At 40.9% G+C, this 18,237-nt stretch overlaps 1 protein-coding gene across 1 annotated transcript in view; it reads left to right on the forward strand.

The window, feature by feature from the left end:
- The window catches only part of COL24A1 (collagen type XXIV alpha 1 chain), a 242,407-nt gene that overhangs the window by 145,592 nt on the left and 78,578 nt on the right, over window positions 1-18,237 (forward strand). The window contains exons 25-28 of the mRNA XM_074961390.1: window positions 11,009-11,062; window positions 13,977-14,030; window positions 16,819-16,872; window positions 17,582-17,635. Of these exons, the coding sequence (XP_074817491.1) occupies window positions 11,009-11,062; window positions 13,977-14,030; window positions 16,819-16,872; window positions 17,582-17,635 (216 nt within the window). The remainder of the gene's footprint in view (window positions 1-11,008; window positions 11,063-13,976; window positions 14,031-16,818; window positions 16,873-17,581; window positions 17,636-18,237) is intronic.

The raw sequence follows: 18,237 nt of genomic DNA on the forward strand, positions 1-18,237 counted from the left end.
ATGCACCTCTTTTGTACACTGATGATTCAGGAAAACATTTTGTTTTTTAACAGGAGTAGTGTCATCACATGGCATCTGGGAAGAACGTGGACGAAGACTGACTTCCAACACTTTGCTTATGAGAACGTCCTGCCAGCACTCTGTCATCTTAGATGAGAAGCATGGGGTGGAATTTTGGTACATCATACTGGTGTACTCTAGAATAATTACTCTGGATTTACTGTGGTGTTTCTGAAAGCAGAATTTGGCCCATGATATTTGTATCTTTGAGTTGTGGATAAAGCAGTGATGCCAACATGTTTTCTCTTTCTAATATTCAGTTCATTCTGGAGTCTGGCAACTGCACCTTTGAAGGTTCCAGTGAGACTGTAGCTATCTGCTACAAAATCAATACATTTCCCCAGCCGGATGTACGTATCCAAAATAAGTAGCCTCAGAGGCTTTTACTCAGATTACTTTGATTTACTACCAAATACGATTTCAAAGGACAGAAAATTTTAACAAAACAGACAGTCAGATCCCAGTGTGTGGAACAGAGGACAAAGGCATCTGCCTTTCTAACCTTGTGCTTCTGAACATAATCATGATTAACGCACCTATAGATCTTATGTTCTCTTCCTAACATTTTTAGTACAAAGGCTCTGAGGCAGGAAATTGATCTGAAGTTTTAAGGTTGACTGTTAATACAGATCATTCACCAAAAAGCTTAGACTGCCAAGTGGCATAAGCATAGCAGTGAGATTCAGAAACGGTGATCAAACAGCTGTTTAGTTGTCAGGCGCTGCACATTGGGCAATCTTCTAGTCTACCATCATATTTTACCTAACTCAGAATGAAGTGCTATCAGCAAATACATGTAGCACAAGGCATTAAAGGTTTTGGAAAAGACTAAATTCAGTAAGCCTGTTCAGTTTTCCTCCCTGAGCTCCTGGCGTATGGCATTGTAAAGCAAAGCCAACTCAGTCTGCCTAGTAAAGGATGATGGCATTGTAACATGCTTCAGTATCTCAGGTTGTTCCAAAATCTTGCAGAAACAGTACTGCTTGTGAGTTAGATCTGATCTTGATTAGAGAGAGAGTATGTTATTTCTCAAAAAGAAAAGGAGTACTTGTGGCACCTTAGAGACTAACCAATTTATCTGAGCTATAGCTCACGAAAGCTTATTGTCAAATAAATTTGTTAGTCTCTAAGGTGCCACAAGTCCTCCTTTTCTTTTTGCGGATACAGACTAACACGGCTGCTACTCTGAAAACTATGTTATTTCTGTTCTTTTTGATATTGAGAGAGCTTGGTTGCAGAGTATAGCAACTGCAGCACAATGTTATACAAACAAAGCAAAAAATGGGAAAGCTACAAGAACAAAAAATGGATGAGGAAGGCAGCATTAGAATGAGTGAGGTGTGTGTACATGCAAACTTCTATATTTTCATCATTATTCCTTTCTCCAAGTAAACCAACTTGCTAGGGACTTAGATTCATCTGAGGAAGAATTTTCCCTCTATCTCCTTGCTTTCCCTGCAGTGAAAAGCCTTTCCTAACCCTTACGGAATAAAATATATTATTATTTTTTTAAAAAACAACTTTTTGGTGTTCCCTCTGGAAGGATAAGTAATATGACCCACGTATGTTGTACCTCGCTTACAGTCATATAGGCAGCTCCTGGCAAGTAGTTACTTGGCATTGACAAAGGAAGTGTCTTGGGCCCAGGAGATGACCCCATTAGCTAAATTCCCCCTCTATGTGTAGGAAGTCAGAATTTTCTCAAAACTTTTTCCATTTCAGCTCCTTTTTGTTCCATGTTCACAGTGGTCTGGAGAGAGGACAGCCTTTAAAACTAATTGTCTGCACTCTGCATTAGTGCTGATCAGATTTGGGCTTCATTTCAGGGTCTTTACCTTCATCTTCAAAACTCTGAATGAACTCAGATTCATTTATCCATTGGATCCAAAGGATCTGCATTTTGGTGCTACCTCTGGAGCAATCAGGAGTGATGCTGTGACTCAGAGAGTCACAGTCCTCCTCCTGGCTCCCTTGCTGCTCCGGGGAGGGAGTAAACTGCTCTGAGTCTGTCTGCAGCACAATATTCTGTTTCCCAGAAAGCCAGCACAATGGTGTTAGCGGACAGGCCAAGGTTCCACCCCCTCCTTTGTGCGTTGGGAACAGAGTGGCTTTTTTGAGCATGCTTCTCTTCCCATATTATTAGCTGTGATGTGCATTGCCGTTGCAGGGGTACAGCGGATGCCTTGCTAGCTGGACAACCATTAGGCCTATTTTTTTTGCAAATAAGCTGCATTACCTTTGTAATTATTAATTTATTTTTGCTGCTGATTATGAAAAATAAGATCAAACTAATCTAAAAACACCAACTCTTATTATGTCTCAAAATGCAGGGCTGGTGAACTTGGTCTGAGACTGGACTTTAGTTTCAAAGGTTGGGGGTGTTTCATAGTAAACATTGAAAACACAATTCTAGGTATATCAGTATGACATAAAGTAATAGAAGCTCAGGTTTGTAATATGGTTGTTGTTTTGTTAAAATTAACATAGAAAGAAACTGTCTTAAACCCTAGAAATATTCAGTTTAATGTGTTGAAATCTGAATGTTGGTTGGTTTTGTTTGTTTGTTTTTTAAATACTGTACCTAGGTGAAGGAAACTCTTTGCAAAGACTGAAGTTTATAGGCTCTTGAGAAAAGTGTCTGTGTATAAATCCTTACAAGCAGACATAATTATTGCATTGGTACAGGTTAGATCTTATCTTCCAGCTGGGAGGAATGTGCAGATGCAGGGAAAGTTTTCATGGATGAATGGAAAGAAAAGAGTACAATAATATAAAGATTTTCTTATGGCAAGAAAATATTGTATGGATATTTGTATCATGTCATTAACATTATGTCTTATGAATATGGTGAAATTTTGAATTCTATATGAAATGATGCTTCATTGGAAAATTTTCTTTTGACTTAAAAGTAAATATTAGTCTATATAGCCTGACAGGTAACTGCTTACACATGACTCTTTTGGAACTGGAAGAATATCCGCTTCTCTCTAACCAAGCCTTTTAAAAAATTACTATATACTCTATTTTGCACTAAGTATACAATATGTTTCCAATTATTGCACTGTAGTCCGGTTTCTAACACAAAGCATGTGCTCTGGCAGTATGCTTGGTCTTCCTTACGCATGTGTTAGATGTGGGATCTGGTCTCTGATCCATTTTCCATAAAAATGCTTATGTCAAGGAGGCTTCTATAAAGGGATATTTGTCATTAGAGACTCGTACAGAAATCCTTGCAAATGAAAGTTTATGGCCTAATTTTTTAACAAGGTTTATGGCCGTGATCATTTTTTTCATTCAGTTATTTTCCTTTTTCCTTTCCTCTATAACACATTCAGTTTGATTTTTGGAGTGTACCACCGTGCCAAAAGGGAGTTTTTGGGGATGCCAAAGGACTCTGACTTAATACACTACCTTTGGCAGATATTTATCCTCTTCTGTAATAAGCAGAGATGGGCTCAAACCTGTAGTGATCTGGATCCAAACTTTGCAGTTGGCTTCTTTATGTGAGCCAAACTAAAGCCCTGGATCTAAAGAGCCCCATGAACTCTGAGAAAGTTTAGTATGAGATCAAAACTATTTGGCTCAGCCTATTGGTATAAAGATGTTTTTGTTTCTGTAAATAAACATCAGTAAATGTTTTAGTAGGCTCCCTCAGTCTCACTTTGTCTGCCCAGGAGGTTGCCATTTTTTTTCAAAAGAAAACTAACATCATCAAGAATTTTCCTCTTCTTCAATCTCTGCTGGCACCCCCATCATGTTCACCTTAGTCTCTGACTTTCTGATCTCTCTTCTGACCTTTCTCTTCCTTCCCATCCTCCTTGAAAACTCCACTAACCTTCCCATTTTTCAGGCTTGCAACCTCTAGTTTAAAAAAGGGACTCTCCTCCCAGAGATCCCGCTGTGTTAGCACTCCTGTAAGTAGAGACTCTACCTGGATGGCTTCCATTGCTGGTACCAAGAAAGGATCCGCATCCTCTTCACTCAGTTGTCCTCAGTCTTCCAAACCAGATTTGGCAATCAGCGCCAAAACCTGGTACCGCCTCCACTAGGCAGGGCAGATATGAGCTCTGCTCAAGGGATAACTCATGGCACCGATCCTCTTTCTGGAATGGGAGAAATCAAAGAAATTAGTCATTAGGCCTTCCAACATTTCTAACTCACAAGCCCACATGCCTGATCACCCTGGACAGGCCAGCGGGGCTGACTCTCTGTTGTATCCATGTAGAATTAAGTGCCCTATGCCATGAAGCTCAATACTGGCAATGACTCCTCACTGGCACCTTCAGTGCCAGACCAACCAGTACGACAGTCCTGAACAATACCACAGCAGACTTGTTAATAACTATTGACGCCAACCTGGCCCCAGTACCAATACCTCTAGCACCTGTATCTCCAGTACTGTTCCTGAAAGGAACCACAGTACATATCCTGACAGAAACACCTCCACAATGTATTACATCAATGGGCAGGAGGATGCCTGCTTATCTCCCTGTGTCAGGAAGCAATCAAGCAGTGCACATGCTACCAGCTTCACAGGATAACTCCCTTGGCCCTTCACTTACCAAGAACAAACAAAGATCTGGTGGATTGCCTCAGCAGACAGTACTCAGCCAACCATGAGTGGTCACTCTATTCTTAAGCCTTTATTCCACTGATGGGGCTCCCTGAGATAGATCTTGCCTTGTCTTCTGCTCCAGAGCAGATATCAAGGCCAGGGTCATTCCAAGATGTTTTCCTCATCCCCTGGCTTCATTGGCTTCTCTGTGCTTTTCTTCCCATCTCCCAAAGGGTTATAAGGAAGATCAGTCAGGATGTGGCCACAGTGACACTTACAGCCTCTTATTGGGCCAGACATTATTAGCTCACAGACATATTGCATTTGTCCACACAGCCACCAATCTCTCTCCCCAGTCTGCCATATTAAATTTTCCTCCCAGACTCCACTTCCTTACTCTGATTACCTGGAAGTTGGCTGGCTGAGCACAACGGACAGCATTAGAGCCACATAGATCGAAAAGATCCTGTAACAGCACAGTAACCTCTCTAGACGATCAGTCTGCAAATCAAAGTGGAAGAGATTCTTCCATCTGGTCTTCACAACAAGATCTCATCCTGTTGTAAGCTTCTATTACCAAGATCCTGGATAACAGCCCCCAGGTCAAGCTGTTGGGCCCCAACGTCAGCTCTGTTAGGGTGTGTTTAGTTTTCATTTCAGGTTGCTACCCTCCCACTCAGACTTACAGTGTTCTCTCATTCCACTGTTTCAAAGTTTCTAAAAGGACTCGTTCACACATATCACCTTCTTAAGGAACCTCCCTCATTTTGAGATTTTAATATATTTTTTATGGCCTTGTGAAGCCCTTACGCTCTGAACTCTTATCCAAGTGCTTTCTTCGCCAGCTCACACCCCAAACTGCCTCCCTGGGGGCTACAACTTCAGACGCTAGAGTTAGTGAGATTCAAGCACTGATAGCAGACCCTTCTTATACTGTATTCCACAGGGTAATTGAGATGGCCTAACACTGGCTATGATATCAAAATATATTAAACATTGAGATTTCTAATACAGCTCAAATTTCAGGAAAATAGGGAGCAGAGTACAAATCACAAAATCTAGCAGTGATTTTTCACCTGCTGTTTTCTAGTGGCCTTGATTGTGGATTTTATTGAACACATATATATATATAACAGAGCATGTTTAAAGGCAGAAATCCCTGAATTTGTTGTTTTGTCGCCAGTATAAATCTATTGAGCAATGATTTTGATAGACTGAAATAAAATAATAATTAAATCATAAAAGGAGTAACAGCTATCTAGTGTGTGTGAATATTTTTGCTCTTGAAAAACAAAAACCTGTTTAAGTGCTAGTTAAAGTTGCTTACTGCTAATTAAACTTGGTTATATTCCTATGTATGTAGAGATAGCAGTTGCCAACTTCTGAATCTTATTCACATAATCTGATTTAATGTGTTACAGACATAACACAGTTGAATATTACTACATTACTAGTAACTTTCATATTTCTGCCAGACTTCACAAGCAGTGTCAGTCCAGGGACCAACATGGCTACAACAACACTGCATATTTCATGATCACTTATATGATGTATTCCAGGTGCCTTTTGCTATTTCTTCACTCACCATTTTTTTTAAATGTTCCACTTTTGCTAACCCCATGCTAATCCAGATCTTCAGGGTAGCAAGGAAATTGAGAACATGTTTCCAACAATACTTGTTTTACAATTGCACTGACTCCCTAAAGCAGTTTTCTTCCAGAATTTAATAGTAATCAGAGGTATCCTCATGATGCTTTAATGTGTTCAAAACCTGGAGCGCACATAGCTGCTGACTGATTGTGGCCCATTTGCATGATTTTCCAGTTGGAAACTCTTGGAAGAAATATCTTGTGAATGTAGTAAAGGTGGCTTACAGGAGTTGTTTTGCACCTTACCAAAAAGAGACAACAGCCAAAAACTTCCACGTTTATTAACAAGATGCAAAAAGAGTTACAATCGAGGAAACACTCTGAACCATAACTCTCAATCTCCTAAGCACCAAAGGGCAATTGTGCTCCCAGCTCCCATTGAAAGTCATTGGGATTGGATCCCTAACTCTAATTTGTGCTATTGAAAATCTGCTGCCTCCAAGTATGTAGCTGGGACCACCAGCTCTGTGCATTTTCTTTTTGAAAAAAAACTTGCAACATCCTCAGAAGACAAGGTGGAATTGAAGGAGTTGAGTCAAGCATTTACTGATAATTATTTACAGAAGCAAAAGGCATCATTATGCCAATACATAGCTGGGACAGCCAATATGTGTAACAAAGGGACAGCATTCATACATCATTTTTGCCATGTCTACATGCTGTTTTGCAATTTCCTTACTGCTATAAAAATACATTAATCATACATTTGGATCTGTTATTATTTGTTATATTTAGTAAAATACTGAATGTGCATTAATTTTTTTCACTTCATCAAATAGCTCAAAATTGGGATCGTGAATGTGCTTTCCTTTCCCAAGGCATTCACAGCTTCTCTATACTGACTGTTTCTTTTCTTTTCCTATCGCTCCCGCTGTTGTTTCTTCCACCCTCTCCACAGCTTTCATGTCCCAGGGAGAAGGAGCCCGTGCTCATTACTCCTGCTTGGAAGTAACTGGCTGCAGTCACTAACCAACCTTGAGCGTGGGCACTTCCAGTTTTCCACCTAGCCATGGAGTGTCCTGTAAAATTAAAAGTACCTGAAATATCTCTTCTAACTCTCATTTCAGGGAAAGTAACTCTTCCAAATGAACACAGCTCCACGTAGCTTCTAGCTATAATTCTCTCAGAATAAAATAAATGCACTCAACAGGAATAAAGATTATTTCTTACCTGTAATACATTCAGGGGCAGATACTCAGCTGGACTAAACCATCCTAGCTCCATTTTTTTTAAATCCCTGAAGCTGTGACAGTTGACACTAGTTAAGGAGTTGTCTCTCAGAACATGACTGTGTGCTTTTCACAATTCAGTCCCTACTCTCAGTCCAGGCTGTGAATGTAATGTTCAGAACACAAATCCCAGAGCCGCTAAACTGCCTCAAAGCATTAAGACTTCCTTAAACAAATTGGCTGTAGGTGTAATTGGTTTGTTGTTTTTGTAGTCTCTATCACAATTAAGAGCTATTAGACTGGGTTGATTATCATACACATTGTAAAGAGAGTGGTCACTTTGAATGGGCTATTACCAGCAGGAGAGTGAGTTTGTGGGGTGGGGGTGGGGGGCGGAGGGTGAGAAAACCTGGATTTGTGCTGGAAATGGCCCAACTTGATTATCATACACATTGTAAGGAGAGTGATCACTTTAGATAAGCTATTACCAGCAGGAGAGAGTGGTGGGAGGAGGTATTGTTTCATGGTCTCTGTGTGTATATAAGTTCTGCAGTTTCCACAGTATGCATCCGATGAAGTGAGCTGTAGCTCACAAAAGCTTATGCTCAAATAAATTGGTTAGTCTCTAAGGTGCCACAAGTACTCCTTTTCTTTTTAGACTGGGCCAGATTGTGAACCTCTGACTTCCATTGGTGAGGAGTTACTCCCGTGAGAAGTCCCAGTGATTTTAATGGTCAGATGGAGTTTATATGTCTGGGGTGAGCTCACTCATGTCAGTGGCAAAGCTCCCATTAATTTCAGTGGAGCCAGAATTTTCCACTTGGTATATAAACTGCTGTTACTATGTACAAACTGACAAAACATATCCATTTTAACAAGATGTCTTGTTGACAGGGTTTGGTGTTCTCCTGTATGTGTTCCTATTGGTATGAAAGAATGGTTAAAAATGAACATAAAAAGAAGATATTTTCTGTTGTTCAATATAAAGAACTGCCTTTTCCTCTATAATTTGACTCTCATTTGTTTACATAGTGCCTCGTTTTCAAAGTTTCCTTCTACCCTAGAAACTGGAGGCAGTTCAAATTGAAGGAATATGTCTCCAGGATGGTAGATTTCTGAGGTAGTGCTAGTAAAAGTAAAACAATGTGTGGGCTATATAGGGAAGGCATATGCAGTAGGATTAATGATTACAGGTCTATTCAAATGAGAGTTTGTAATTATGTTATGGATTACAGAAAGGACATTTTCTTCCATTGGAGATGTTTTCATTTTTTCCTAGGCAAACTGTACAAGCCTTTTATGGAAGGTATTTTTCAAACACTGTCAACAGACTGCTTTAAACTCTGCACTGGACAGATATCTCTGCTTACCCTTCTGCCTTTTCCCCTCCGTTTGTTAAGTAAGACTCCGTTTTCTTTAAAAAAAAAAAAAAAAAAAAAAAAAAAAGAAAGAAAGAAAGAGTTTAGAGGGAGCCCAAAAGCTTTAACAACAGCCTCAAGAGAAGAAATGTCAATCATCCAAGTCTTTTGAAGCTGGGAGGATACTCTGTAATTTTCAATTATATATCCATTTTAGAGAGATTCAGAAAAAAGGCAGCATAACTCCACCGAACAACATATATATGTATAAAATTAAAAATAAATAATCATGCAAGTGGCACCATTTCGCCATATGGTTTCAGATATTGTAGCTGCTTAGCTTCCATTATCTCTTTTGACATCTGTCTATCTGCCTTTATATGGACCCTTGCCCCTCAACATTCCATCTCATCATGGTCGTATCTAAAATGGACATCGAAACCTATCAATATATTTTGAAATAAAATAAATCCCTAAAAAATAATTTATTTATTTATCTTTTCATTGCCTTAGTACCTGTCGCAGAGAGTATGAAATACTGTATGGAAAAAAATTGCAGCTTTAATTAAAATTTGGCCAAGTGGACTACAGAAAAACAGCACCTGCTAAATAAGATGAGCAAAAAGAAAAAAAAAGCTAAGGCTGCCCTCCACTATTAATACCCAGTGGGAAATATCAGGATACTAGTCAAAGGGTTGTCCTGTTTTAACTGTATGTTGGAAAACAGGCCTCGCTCTAAATTTCCTTGTTTTCTGCATTTAGGGCTCAATTCAGCAAGGTACTTAGGGACCTGCCTAACGGTAGGCATTTGAAGTGAATTGGGCTACACACAGGCTTACTTAAAGTTAAGCACATCGTTAAGTACCTTACTGAATCAGGGCCTAGAGTTTCAGGGCCTAGAGTTACAATGATCTAAATGCTACAAAGATGTAGGTGTTTTATTTAATTGTTAATTTATTTGGAATGTTGTGGTGGCGGTGTGTTACATGGTGTTGGGGGTGAGATTTTTGAAAAGTACTCGGCATTGGCCTAAGTCTCCGCCTGTTGAGTGTTACCATTGGCTTCAGTGGGAGCGGACTGAAGCCACTGAGAGTGGACTAGTTCCAAAAGGACCTATCTTTTATTAGTGGAACACCCCTGTGAAGAACCCCTCCATATAGATCTTTTGTTACAACCTGTACAATACTGGTGGAAATTCGTAGGAGAGGGCCATGAGAGAGCTATTTTCTTAGGAAAAGATCTGATCCTGTGTCTTTCTCAGCCAAAACTCCCCATGACTTCAATGGGTGTTCCATTCCTAGCAAGCTCAGGAGACAATAAGTATTACCTCAATCCAATAGTATTTTTGTTTTGCCCGGGCTGCGTTCCAGTGACATCGAGGATATTCTTTGATGAATTTATAGCTTCCTAGAAATTTGTGGCTAGGACTAAAGCACTGGGAAAGCAATTAGCATTGCTAGTTATATGTTGATAGAGCACCTGGCACAATGAGGACCAGCCTCGTGGTAGCATTTAGGTGCTACTGTAACACCAACAGACCCTGGTTGTTGGCGGGCAGGATCAAACCTGGGACCTCTGGTGCTAAATGCATGAGCCTCTACTGCATGAAAGTACTACTTTTAGTACTTTTAGTACTACTAAAAGCCATATGCCTGTAGAGCAGACTCATTAATCTCTCTCTAAGTGGTCTCGGTGCCACTAAATGGGACAGAACACCACACCCAGGAGGTGTGTGGGATACACTACCACAACATAAAAGTTAAATAATAATTAAATAATATTTCCCCTTCTTCCAACATCCCTTGATTGCATCTGGATCTGAGTACAGGAGGTGCCTCCCACAGGCCACAATCTAGCCCCAACTGCATAACGTCAGCAGAAGCTACTACCAGAGATGTCTGCTCAACAGAGAAAATGGTATATTAGGAAAAGCTCTGTAATGCTGTGGCGAGACTACCAGCAAGGGGAAGGTTGGGAATTAGTATTAATTATCTGCCCCTGAAGTCCTATGGGCTAGGCTGTACAACACTTACTCACATGGACGAACTCTGACTCACACAAACAGTCCTTTGCAAACCACTGGGTCTACTCTTGTGAGTAGGTGGCTCACCAGGTTGAAAAAGGGCTCCACAATCTGCCCTTTGTTTGTTGGCAGATGCAAAAACACGAAGCGGCATGGGCATCATACAAATAAAATCCATTTGTTTTTTCATGTAGGGACCCATTGGTTTACCTGGAGAAATTGGACCTGCTGGAATCCCTGGTGAAAAGGTAACTTCTAACACCTCAGTCTGTACAGCAGTATAAATCGCTTACAGAAACCATACATTGATGATAGATTATTTAGCGATCATTGTGACATAACTAATATGTCAGTATGCATTTTAACACATAGGGATGTAATCAAATGCAGCACAAATCCAATACCAGTGACCAGCACGTGGATCGTTTGCCTTTATTTATAATGAAATTGGAGCTTGTGAATTTACTGGAGTGGGCAGAGATATTGTTTGTGCCCGAGGGCTTGCCTTCCTATCTATTTCATTGGGTTCAGTCTGAGAATGTGACATGATCAGTATTTGTTTTAATTGGGTGGCCATTTTTCACTTCACTGTGGAGAGAGATAAAAGCAGAACACTATAATTTGGCAATAAGCATTAGTAAAATTTCTGTGCCAGTTTTTAAATGAAGCTAAGTCAATAAATGCACATAATTACAGTTTCCTCTCCTATATGACACTCAGATGTGTTTGTGAATGTAATGTTTGGTAGTGTTAATATTATTAGCATAAAGTAAGTCTAAGAATATTAGACAAGTTCTACTTTAACAAAAAGATAAAAACAGGAAGCTATTACTTGACTGAATGTCAGTTTCAATTATAAAAAACACATAATTATTTGTCAGAATGATCTAGCACCATTCATATTTTAATCCTGCAGGGTTGAATTAGTTCACCAACTTTGGTGGCTAGAATTCAAAAGAATGCTACTGACAAAATCTTACTCTATGAATTTATTATAACTTCCATGAAAATATGGTGATATTTTTACTGTTGGTTTATATTACAAGGAAAAGGAAATACATGAAATGAAAGCACTGGTTGTCAAATCTTAAATATGGATAAATTTTATAAGGCTTTAATCATAACTGCATGCCTAGAATACAGTATTGAAGGAGATCTTGTCATTTTGTTTTCTCTTCATGTACTTACAAACTTACTTCCGTTGCTGGTTTAAAATAGGAGAGGAAATGTAGCAAATCTGTCAGCAAATGGAAGCAAATTGCTTAATGACAGATTGACAGTTTCCATGACTACACTGGATACTTGTCTCTTCATGATTAGTGGTTTACTGTAATGTGATGTACCCAGTGCCTCTCTATAACATAAAGGAATCATTTGTTATTTTCAAGAGCTGTATTTTAGCAGCCGAGATTAATCCTCAGCCAGGCCTAGTAGCTGGGCTGGATGTTGTTAGGATAGAAGAGGAGTCAGGCTATAAGAGGTGAGGAAAAAACCCTCCTCCCCTTCTAGCCTGGGAGCTAGACAAATGGCAGTGGCAGTTGATGCTGAGGTGGGGGCTTGACTTGCCCATATGTACGTGTTATTAAAAAATAGAGGGATATGTGAAGTTTTTTTTCTCTTGTTTATTTGTTACGGTTATAGATAACTCATGGATGCATAAAGAATGTAGGTAGCTAGGAATGTGACATACCCCCATGCAAGGCACGTCCCTGCTGCCAGTGGATTGCATAGCCCAGTTAGCTTTCTGAATCTATTTCCTGTAAGCCACCTAGTAAATGGAAGGGAAAGAGTAACTTGTAGTTTGATTTTATTTTCAAAACAAAAAACTGGGACACTGTGGTTGCATTTGGGGGATCACAGGAAGGTGTTGTGCTGGGGGGGGATAAGAAAGGTTGGTGGGGAAGTGGGGGAAAAAAAGAGGTGCCCTCTCCCACTTCCCTTTGAGGAAATGGGACACTTTATAGTAAAGGCTACAGTGGGAGAAAACCATATTTATTCCTCTATTCCCCCTTCATTGTTGTCTCCTAATCTAGCACTTCCCATCTATCTCCCCACTACTGACTTGTCCCCCTCTCTTACACCTGTTCACCTACTTCCCCATTCATCAGTTGACTCCATTCCCACCTGAACTCAACTTGCCCACACATCATCCTCTGAGCTCAGAAAGTTCCTAGGCCGCCTCCTCTTCCTACAGCCAAACCCCCACATGGTCAGAAACACCTCCCACGTGCGTGCGTGTGAACGCACATGTGTCCCTCCAGGCTGATAACCACTTTTCTTCCTGCCTAACCTCTCTAGAGCTCAGAATCACTCTCATTAGCTCAGAGGATCCCACACACAATCCTTCAGGTTCATGAAACCAACTTGCAGGTTCTGAACTTTTTACCTACCTAATATCCACCACCAGCAGGCTCAGAAGTTTAAACCCTCCCCCTTCCTACTTGGTGCTAAGTCCAAAACAGTAGGAGTAGTGGCAGTAAGGAACAGTACCTGTGCTTTGAAATAGCCCCACAGAAGCCTGATCTCTGCTTCTGCCCTCCTCTGCCTGCAGCTCATGTGTTACAGGGACCTCCGGGGCTGAAGGCTCGAGACATCATGAGCAGAGGGCCTTCCAACTTTACCCTTGTGGGGCAGAACTGAAATACTCCCTATGATGCCTGTATTCCTTATGCTGGACCTCCTCCTCCTCCTGCTGCCTACAGTATTATGTGCTAGGGGGTCACAAGTCCCCAGTATACTGCAGCCTCCAGGTTCTGGAGTGGCTCTAGACCAACCAGAAGTCCCCTTTGGGCCTTGTAATTTCCAGTTCAAGGTGACATACCTGCTCTAGCTCTCCTCAAGCTAGCGCACAAAAAGTAGAAATGTAGTTGTTGCAGCTAGCCCCTCCGGTGTGGCAGCTATTTTTATTTTTAGAACGCCTATTTTTAGAACGCTGGCTCAATCAGAGCTTGCACAGGTATGTCTTCTCAAGCTGGAGATCCCATCTTCCAGGTCCATTGTAGACATACTCCTACACAGTTGTGGCACTTAGCCTCATTAACCCCTAATAGCCAGACACCCCTGCCACAGTAAGAAATCCTTACACTGTGGAAAGAGAACTGTGCCAGTGAAATAACACACCATAAATTTGTTTCTTCTCTTTTTTTAAATTGTTTGTTAAAGGGAGAGCGGGGCAGTCCAGGACCAGTGGGCCCTCCTGGGGAGAAAGGTGTCATGGTAAGCAGTAAATGAGGTACAAGTCAGCTTTATTTTACTTGTAAAGGAACTTTTCCTTCCCAAAAACCTAATTCATTTTGGCCATGCCAAGAGCAAAAAGCCTTATGGAAAAGTAAAGCATTTGCGATATGTTGTTTCTAGGAAAGTTTCCATTTAGCAGCTTGCTAAGTACTTTGCAGACTGAAGCAGCATGCAGTGAATATGAATTACCCACTTTTTTAAAAACAGCTCTCTCATCAGATTTATGTGCAGGATTGAAGCCCAGTGAATTAGCAAGCATGACAAAAAACAAGGAAAAGTAAACTTCATAGTCTGCGGATTATGTTTGCTGAGAGAGAAACTACTTTCTAAGACTAAGGGCTGGATTCACAGGTGTTGCAATGCCTGACTTTTAGATGCTCTGCTGCCTTGTAGAATTCACAACCCTGGAGTGACTTTGAGGCTATGACTACACTTCACACATAACTGGCAGTGGCATATAGCATACATGTAGCCAGTGGTGAGCTGGAGCCGGTTTGCACCGGTTCACGCGAACCGGTTGTTAAATTTTGAAGCCAGTTTAGAACCGGTTGTTAACGGGATGGGCAAACTCCGGCCCGCAGGCCACATCCGGCCCACAGGACCGTCTTGTCCGGCCCGCCTGAGCTCTCGGCTGGGGAGGCTCCCCTGAGAGTCCCTTTTTAATTTTTACTGACCTGGCTGCACTCCGGGTCTTCAGCAGCACTTTGGCGGCGGGACCTTCACTCGCTCTGGGTCTTCAGCAGCACTTCAGCGGCAGACCCTGCAGACCCGGAGCGACTGAAGGAACTGGTATTTCAGCTTTTGGCAGCTCATCACTGCATGTAGCTACCTCCCTCAATGAAAAACACACCACATCCACACTGTGGTATGTAGCTACACATGTCAATGAAAGGCTCTGGCATAGGGGACGCAACATTGAAAGGTTCCAGCAGCTCCCCACAGCCAGAACCATTCCCCTTCCAGAGTCTTTCCCTGCAACAGGGAGCTGCTGGAGCCTTTTCCTGGCTGCCAGACTGGAGAAAAGCTCCAGCAGCAGGGAGGCAGTGGGACGCTACACTGCTAAAAATAGGAGTGTAGGCAGAGAGACATGGCTTGGGTGAATAGAGAGCCATTGGGGGATGTACTTGTTTACATACTCAGCCCCTTCTGGCATGTCTTCACTCACCTAAGCTGTACCTCACCGTTGACCCTGCTATTTGTACCAGTGTTAGGGAGGTTTCACGGGGATGTACAACATGCTGATGAAAGAAGCGTGCAGCATCGACACACCCTGAGAGAGGCACCTATTTCCACTTGGGATTCAGAGTCAGGGATCCTCTCCTGGAGTTGGGGGGCCTATACTGGGTCTACTGGTGGTTACATTGTTACATGATTTTTCCCTCTCTCCTTTTAATGTTCTTTTTCTAACAAGACAAAATTCTTGTTGCTCACAGCATCATTATTATATTTAATGATAGCTGCTGTGGGAGGTCATGAGCAGGAGGGAGAGGCAGTCTCTCAGGTAGCTTGGTTCAGTTCCAGGGATGGATTTGAATAGCAAGACGAGGGACCTTGAAGCTAGCTCTTTTTATTCGGTAGGGAAGCCAGTGCACAGAGTAGAGCCCTGGGGTGATGTGTGGGTGGGCTGATGCATTTTGTAACCATTGTCCTAGTAGAGTGATGCATTTGGTACCAGTTGAAGGTTTTTCAGGGTGTATGGCTTCATTCCTAGATATAGTGAGTTTCAGTAGTCAAGCTGGAAATCACAAACACACAGATCACTAGGCCTGAGACTGATAGGGTGTGATGTATTTTCTAGCCAATAGAATGGACATTTTTTTGCAGCAGTTGCTCTTTAGGTGTGCATTAGCAGAGAAGAGTCCGAGCGGACCTCTAGGCTCCAGATCAGTCTGTAGGAAGGGGATGATATTCTCTGAAGCACTTCACTCTTCCTACCAACATTAAATCTGTCTTGACTGGGTTCACCTTCTACCTACCACTTTACACTCAGGAACAGATCTCAGCCAGGAACTGAATAAACAAGGATTTATTAGTATAGGACACAATCCTGTTAACACTTTACTATCAGCCATAGTGCATACTACTGTGAGTAGTCCCACTCAAGTCATGGTAGAAAGTGCTATGCTGTGTGGTAAGTGTTTGCAGTAAATGTAACATGCCGTTACATTATGGACCAGAGCTGGAGTTCGCAATCTTGGGTGGGCCTGCAAAATAATTTTTCCTTGCCAGTCCTGTTCACACAAAATACCACTGACACTTGTCTACAATGATCACCTGTTCACACTACTATGCACAGTCCTGGTTGGAAGATAATGGATGGCAAACAAGTTCTTTGGGATTGGGACACATCCCAAATTTAAATGACTTCTTTGAAATGTATGTATCCAGTTCTGGATTGTGGCACTGTAAAGTTTTTCTGTTTTTGGCTCTGGCAACATGTATCCAGGAGAACTATAATTTTGCTGTGTCCTAGGCACTCACCAAATCAGAGTTGCCAGACTGGATTATCTTTGGGATGGGATGGAAATCTTTTGGCTGTTTTAGAAATTTGAAAATCTGGTTTTGTTCGTAAAAGCTCTTTTGTTGATGCACATTCATATCTTGTGACCTTGGAGAGTGGATTGCTCTTTCGAATACTCTGAAGATGATATAATCAGCTTTGGGGGGATTATTTTAAATGCCATTACCTGCCAAAATTGCAATTTTGAGTTCAGCAAATTAAGATCAGAATTATTCAATCCCTTTTCTATATCTACTTCCATTTTAGGGCTATCCAGGACCTCCAGGGGGCTTTGGGCCTTTAGGGCCACAAGGATTGCCTGTAAGTATAGACCAACATTTTGATTTAACATAAAATGCAGTCTGTTTAAAAATCACTCTTTTGTTCTGTTACTGTTAAGGCTATATGCAGAACTGTCATGAAAATATACTAGCCAGGCACAAATACTGTTCACCTGCCCTTTACCTATATTTTTTTACTTGCCCAGAGCTAGAATTTTTCAAGGCTGATTTAAAGTGTAGCCATTTTAATTTTATTTTGCTGATATTTAATTAAAATCAAATAATAGTATGCATGATGTGTTTACTATTAATCAAAAACAAATGGAATCTTCCTCATTTGCCTGTGTTACACTCTCCACCATGGGTCACCAGCAGGGATAGCAGATGAGTCTTGTAGCACCCTAAAACACAAGTTTCTACCACTTGAGCCAAAGGAGCTGGTAGTAGTAGTAGGTTCTTATAATTTATGTGAATAGCCGCTAGAGAAAGGCACAGTCCACATTATTTCTTACCCAGCGCAAAGCCAGTACTAATGGCACAAAGCCAATACTAAGCATATTTTATTGGATAAGTGGTACTAAAGTAATTTGGTTGATTCTGAGCTTTTAGAAAGAGAGAATGCTTGATTTTTTTTCAGCCTATATTGAACTACTATGAGATTTTATATGTAGTCTATAATATAGACCTCTTGTCACTTCTGGAGGTATTTCTGTAGTGGATATTAAATAATGAGTTGATGTAATACTTAGGGTCCTTCAGGGGCAAGAGGACCTCCAGGACCACAGGGATCTAAAGGACGAAGAGTAAGTAGTATTGTTGTTATATTTTACCTAAAGAAATGATCAGCACATGACTTAATAGGAATTGAGTTTCTAAATCACCTCCAGTTGCTTCTTTTGAATTCTCTGCAAGGTTATCAATATCATCAATATCGATTCAAGGCATTTTAACTGAAATATAACATACAAGACATGTGCTTCTAGTAAGAAATAAATCCAAGGTCCAGTTCTGCTCCCATTGAAGTAAGTTTGAGTTTTGCCATTGACTTCAATTGGAAGCAGGATCAGAACCAAAATTATTGCTTGTTTACTTTACCCATCTCTACTTACAGAAATATATTAATGCAAACCCTCATCCCGGCTGATGGACTGTGTTTCTATGTTTTACAGACTAAAATTTTTCTTTATCAGCATTCTTTTAATGCCTTCTAATGGCTGTGAAAGAAAATTACAATTCCTACTGTATAATTTTAGGAGAGGAAAAACAAAGCTATACATGACACCTAACATCATCATATTCCTGCACCATAAAACTCAGTTTAGACTATTTTATCAGCAAAATGTGAAAACTTATATTTTTTTCCTTGTGCACGGTGAACTGATCCAAAGCCCATTTGAGTCAATGG

This window comes from Natator depressus, chromosome 8, assembly GCF_965152275.1.
Source record: "Natator depressus isolate rNatDep1 chromosome 8, rNatDep2.hap1, whole genome shotgun sequence".
In the NCBI taxonomy this organism is placed as follows: domain Eukaryota; kingdom Metazoa; phylum Chordata; order Testudines; family Cheloniidae; genus Natator; species Natator depressus.